Source organism: Geospiza fortis, unplaced genomic scaffold, assembly GCF_000277835.1.
Source record: "Geospiza fortis unplaced genomic scaffold, GeoFor_1.0 scaffold54, whole genome shotgun sequence".
NCBI lineage: Eukaryota > Metazoa > Chordata > Aves > Passeriformes > Thraupidae > Geospiza > Geospiza fortis.
The window spans coordinates 18791040-18797390 of record NW_005054301.1 but is presented as its reverse complement, the minus strand read 5'-3'; the positions used below and the strand labels follow the sequence as shown (position 1 = coordinate 18797390).

Here is a 6351-nt window from a genome sequence, read left to right as displayed (position 1 = left end):
GGCCAGGGCAGCCGCCTCTGCCAGGCGCGGGAGCTGGCCCGGCACAGGGAGCAGGCACTGACCTGCCACATGGCTCCGGAGTTGTTGAGTGCACTGTCTGCGTTCCAGCTGAGGCTTCTTTTATAAATGCGGTTTCCCACACATAGGCAGGGGTGGGGGGAGCTGAGGCAGGAATGGTGTGGGCAGACACGTGCTGGAAGTTGCCAAGTCTGCCTGGAGCCATTGCTGCATCTCTGCCAGTACCCACGGCAGGGCGTGATCATCACAGCCGATCTCCTGACACAGATGGAGCATCTCAGCTTAAAGAAGAGAAAGCTCCAGGGACACCTAATTGCCACCTTTCAGTACCTGAAGGAGGCCTGTAAAATGAAAAATTTATGAGCAATGTAATGGCTTTAAACTAAAGGACATTTTTTTGTGTTTTATGGATGTACAAAATCATGAAATATACTGTAGTTTTACTGGTACAGCTGTGACAAGGTTTGACCTCATAACTGCAGTAGAATTTATCAGATCTGGTTGCTCAAAGTTGTGTGTTGCTTGCACATTATTTGTTGCACATTAGCTAACAGTTAAATACTTTTTGAAAAATTCCTGGATCTGTGACCAAGCATGAACCTGAGCTTTAGAATAAGCCCTGACCTCCCCTCCCAGGACTGCTCACTTGTGAAAAACGGGGTGGCTTCCTATGTGGTACAAAGGGAAAAAGGGTGGGTCTATGCAGTGCCCTGTTCCAGGGTAGGAGAGAATCTGAAAATTTTCCTTCCCTTGAGCTTGCAGAAGCTTGCAGGCTTCAGTAGCATAATACTCACTTTTGATAACACGGTCATCTTGGCCCACCATGAATAGAAACTGTGCCTCACCTTTCTCTAGTGGGATCAGGCTTTGGTTGCCAGGGATAATCAATAACATCAGAATAATCAAGAAATTTGGAATTGGTGGCCTTGGCTTTGTGTTCACATAAGGTCAAAGCATGGTGTTTTTTATCCTTCATAGCAGAGAGGAATCAGTGTAACAGTCACAGAGGGAATGTTCCTATTGCTTCCCAGAATGGGAATGCTTCCCACTGGGGAAGCAACAGCTGAGATGTGCTTCAGGAAGGCAGCCATGGTAAGGGACACTTCAGCTCCTTTGGAGAAACCAAGCAGGCCAACCCCTGGACCCTTCACCTGGGAGATAGGAGGAAATGCTCATCAGTGCTCAGCTGAAAAGATTAATGGAGGGCAAGATTGTCTAATGCTGAGAGTTTGCAAAACCACACAAAGAATGTTACAGCAATATTTACTTTTTCTTTTGAACAAATGACAGGCATCTCCTACACAATTTTTTTTTTCTATTCCATGCAAAACATTCCCATATGGTAGCCAAGAGAGAACAAGCACATTTACTCCATTTGAGCTCTGATTGCAAGAGAAAAATAAGATTATTTAGAGCTAATGTGGAAACGTTTTGGTAGTGGGAGGCTGTAAGAAGAGATTGGGGTTCCCCCATATTGGACAGAGACAGTTTCAGCCAGCTCAGAGATGTACCTGATGCTGCTCAAAGATGAGGAGGTGGTTTTAATTTTCTTTTTATGTCTCTCTACTTTTTATATCTACTCTACTTTTATATCTCTCTTTTTATATCTGTCTACTCTGTTATTTACTGGCAATAAGATAAATTAATCTTCTCTAAGTCAAGTCTGTTTTGCCTGTGATGTTGGGCAAAATATTGATGAATTATTCCCTGTCCTTATCTTCACCTGTAAGGTTTCTTTCTTAGTTTCTCCACCTCTCCTGTTGCTAAAGAGGATTGAAGGAGTGGCTTGGCAGATATCCAACACCCAGCCAAGGTCAATCCCCCACAGCTGGCTACCAGTAAAGGCTTTATTCTTTATATTTTCTAGACTAAGGGTTCACATGTGGGTATGTGGTGACAGTTCATGAAAGCTGCTTCAAAAAATGCAGGTGTCTCCTCTCCACAATGCAGGAGTCTTCTCCTCTCAGTCACTCTGAGATGGTGATATCTTAATAGTACCCATGCTCTGAATAGTACCAGTGCATATCTGTTGATCCTTCCCCTTTCCTAGGTGAGCATTCTGGCAGGTGCTAGCTAAACCAGATGAGTATTTCTGAATCTTTCTTGAAATTGGCAAAGTGACAGGCACGTGTGGGACTGCTGACTCCCCTCCCCACTTTTTGTGCCCCATATAGATGTTGTGAAACTTAATGGTCCTTGTATCCTTAAAAAGATGCTGTTCCTGTGCCTCAAGGGTCTGATTATGAGAGCAAATAAATGCTTACTCTCTCAAAACTCTCCTGTCCTGCTCAGCTTCGTTCGGAAAAATTGGTGGATATGTTCTCTGTACCTTCATTTGTGTTTCTGCACTGCTTGGAAGCCCATGAAGGGACCATCAGCATGGTCCTTGCCTTACAGCATGCAGAATATTCCCCTCCAATAGCCATGGTGTGGCCTCTGGAGGACACCACACTGCCCCATGCCTTTGGTGCCTGTGCTGTGCTGCCTGTACAATGGGGCCTTCAGGCCTGTGCTGCTCTGCACAGAACCCAAGCCCTACAGGAAACTCAGCCAGCTCTTCCTTACAGAGACCACAGGCAGCTCCCACTCAGGACCTGAGGTAACACAGCTTACATGGCCCTGCTCTTATTGAACAGCGCAGAAAGACATTCCCTTGCAAACACTGTTTCTGTTTGACTGTAGATATGCTACATAGAGCTGTTTCCTTACACAAGAATCTTACAAAACCTTAAAAGACTGAAAGGAGACAATCTCTGCTATGAACCACGTCTGCATGACACGGGGAAACACTTCTTTGCTTGGGGTTCCCAGCATCTAAAGGGATGTAAGATTAGTGTTAGCTATAATACATGGCATTTTTAGATACCTTACAAAGTATGCTTTTCTTACTGGGATCATAATGGACCACCACCTCCTAGTTAAAAAAATTTGGTATACTCTGCAGGTCTCAGCAAGAAATAGCTTTCTGCAGAAAGAGCAATGAAGAAAAAAGAAACTGTGCCTAGCTAGTCCTGTGTAAATCTGTGAAGAGTATGTGTAAGATGTCTAGCCCAGGCAGTTTCCAGAGTCCAGGGAAAGGGAAAGGTAAGGAGATTTTATGCTGTCTTTGGTGGGCATTAAAATGCTCAAAACAGACATGGGGGTGCTTGCAGCCATCTCAGAAAGAGCTGCATGAGCTCCTGGTGCAGCTCTGCAGCACAGCCCCAAGCAGCAAAGCTGCAGTGCTGGTGCCTGTGGTTGCACATAGAACACACAGAGCAACCCAGGAAGGGCACCACTGAGACAGGAGATATTTACCAGGGACATAAATGGTGGGGTAAGGATGGCTGGTGAGGATGAATAGACAGGGGGGTCAGAGGATGAGTGTAGCAATAGCATTTCTGTCCAGCCACTAGAGCTTCACAGAGCCAAGAGGCCCAAGGGCACCCCAGCATGATCTTGTGCAATTTTACACAGCTCAACTTTCAAGATTTAGCAAAAGCATACAGACAAAAGAAGTAGGAAAGACTGGCAGTGTTGCAAGTATGGGATCTTGGAGGATATAGTCTACACTTAAATCCCAAACAGTTAAGAGTGTATGGGCGCCATCTTGCAAAACCTGGATAACCCAACAGCTCAGAGGAGCACAGGGCAATGCACCCTGCTCACTGTGAGTATAGCTTCAGGAGGCTTTAAAGACAGAATATCTCTCACCTGCTGACTGCTATGATAAAATAGCATTGTGGAAAAGTGTTTCAGAGGTTTGCCAGTATTTATGGGAACTGACCTCACAGCCAGGCATGTATTCATGTAACTTGATAGGTCCTAAAATGAAACTTTTTCACCCAGCACAAAAAGTCCCCAAACATATCGGAGGGCATCCCACTTGCCTTGAAAGGACCAATAATTTTATTGCTAAAGGCTGCTATGGGGAAACCAGTGGGGGAAGATCTTTTATCTCTATTACTGGACTGAAAAGGAAGCAAGCAAACCTGAAGCATTTCAAATGCAACAGATCATGTGTTGAAGATTGCATGCAAGATGTTTTCCATTACCATCTGTATGGCTGATCACCTTGTCAAGTGAGCAGTTTGCCTTATTCTCTCTCTTTGAGTGACCACATTCACACCTTCCTCGGGAGGGGACCTCTGCTGATAACAGGCTATTGAATATCAGTGCATGACTGATAAGAACTATTACATCCCATTGTGAGATGCTCCGCCCAGAGGGAGGAGCCAAGCATTGCTACCCCGATATAGTCTGAGATTCTAAAACTCCAGCAGAGCTTCTCTCCACGGGATTCACCAGAGGAGCAGCAGCTGCCTTTTCCTCCACTGGATCTCCAGAGGAAGACTACATCCTTCTCTACAGATCCTCCTTGCTCCAATAGAACCACACCTGATACTTCAGAGGACTGCAGCCACATTTTCAATCGGACTACCACCCACACCCTGACCAACAGGGTGTCAGGTTGGGTTCTGACTCTGTCAGTGTTGTTCTAGTGGACTGCATCATTTATTTTATTCTTTTTATTTCTTCCCTATTAAAGAACTGTTATTTCCTGCTCCCACATTTTTGCCTGAGAGCCCCTTAATTTAAAACTATAGCAATTCGGAGGGGTGGGGAGGGTTTGCATTCTCCATTTCAGGGGAGGCTCCTGCCTGCCTTAGCAGACTCCTGTCTTTCCAAACCAAGACATCATGTTTGCCTGAGAAAACCTTACTGCATCATTCAGTAAGGGCAGAGCCACATAGGTGGGTGTAATTGCTAAAACTGAGTGGGAGCTGCCTGCAGGCCCCTCTTTTAGGAAGAGTATATGTGTGACCAAGGGATCTTTACAACACAGCATGGACCTGAAGGCCACACCATATATGCAGGATAGCCCAGCAAAAGCACACAGAATGGTGACCATTACCAAATACGCCTATGAACAGTATGTCCTCCATGCAGCTGAGCAGGCTGCTTTAAAATACTCTGAAAACATGATGGTGACTACAAGAAAGTTCACAACCTCCCTGAAGTTACCTAGGGTGTAATAACATGGCTGATGAAAAGAAGATAACCAATTCTCTTCTCTAGGCACTCAGCCATGCAGAATTGCTCCTAGAGCAAATACTTATTTTATTCAGAACATTTGATTTCTCTACCCATGACATAGACCTTCTACCCCCAGATGAGATGCAGAGACCTGAACTGCTGATTCATATCTAGCAGACGGAAGGCAAGACCAAGACAGAACATTTTCTAAACAAGTGTACTTTTATTTTGTGAAAAAATAAGGGTTAGATTTTTGCCAGAGGCTTCTTTGTAGTCAGAATACCTTTCTCAAACAGAAGTGTAGCTAGAGAAATCTTTTCCTCCAAGGTTTCACATGGAAGGTTAGCCACACTTACATGATTTGGATAGGAGGACAGAAGAAATTCTACACTGTCTGTGTATTCAGGATCTAGCTCAAGGAACTTGGGTTCTTCCTTATGATACACTCTTGAGTTTTCTGTAGTGTAATACAGCATCACACCTGCTTCTTCATTACACAGTCTAACGATGCCATGGCGGAGCAGGCGTACTTCGGTGTCTTTTGTTATCAGGATATCAACATTGCAGGGGCCTCCATCTTGCCACCGGGCCGGGAAGCCATAGACACTCTGCGCCTTTTCACTTTCCGTGAGCACTGGAGGGAGACAGTCATGAAGAAACGACTTGGCTCTCTGATCCACAGCAGCATCAATGGGTACATAGTCAACAAGTTTCTTTATCAGGCTCTGCACCTTCTCCACAAAGGCCGTTCTCCGAGCATCGACTGTGTCAGAGTTAGCAACTCCCATATACTGCAGGTAGTCCATGGGAAGCCCCTGTCGGTACTCCACTTCTTCCTCCAGGGCCATCTGCAGGGCAGCTGGGAGGAGCTTCTCCAGAAAGTCCCCCCAGGAATTCCTCTGGTAGGAAGACACAGTGATGTGAAGTGAATGTGCATCAGGGAGACAATCACCCTGGTGGATAAAGCCACGGGGGAAGTACAGCAGGTCCCCGGTCTCCAGCACAGTCTCCAGCACAGGCTCACCGAGTTCAGCCTGCGTGAGGTTTGCACTGGAGAACTGGGGCAGCACCTCAGCATCTGTTCGGGGCCTGTAGACACGCCAGCGCTTCTTCCCCTCCAGCTGCAGCACGAAGGCCTCGATGTCATCATAGTGGGGGGCAAAGCCCTGCGTACCCGGGGGCGTGAGGTAGGTGTTCGCCCCCGCCATGCTGCCAAACTGCTCCTGCAGGATGGAGAGGAAGTGCCAGACGGTGGGGGAGAAGGCCTGCGGGCAGAGGAGGCGCAGGGAGCAGCCGGTCTGGTAGAAGGCCCACACC

General features: G+C 46.5%; 2 protein-coding genes across 2 annotated transcripts; both read right to left on the bottom strand.

The window, feature by feature from the left end:
* Positions 1–561: 561 nt before the first annotated feature.
* On the bottom strand, positions 562–1312 carry LOC115948950 (putative acyl-coenzyme A thioesterase 6). Its single transcript, XM_031064873.1, is given in 4 exon segments — positions 562–895; positions 897–954; positions 1007–1169; positions 1286–1312. Coding segments are annotated over 4 exon segments (582 nt in total).
* Positions 1313–5237: 3925 nt separating this feature from the next.
* Positions 5238–6347, bottom strand: RIOX1 (ribosomal oxygenase 1; the record flags this gene model as incomplete). Its single annotated transcript, XM_031064864.1, has 1 exon — positions 5238–6347. A coding segment is annotated over one exon (1068 nt), but the record flags the coding sequence as incomplete, so codon positions are not given.
* Positions 6348–6351: the final 4 nt, after the last annotated feature.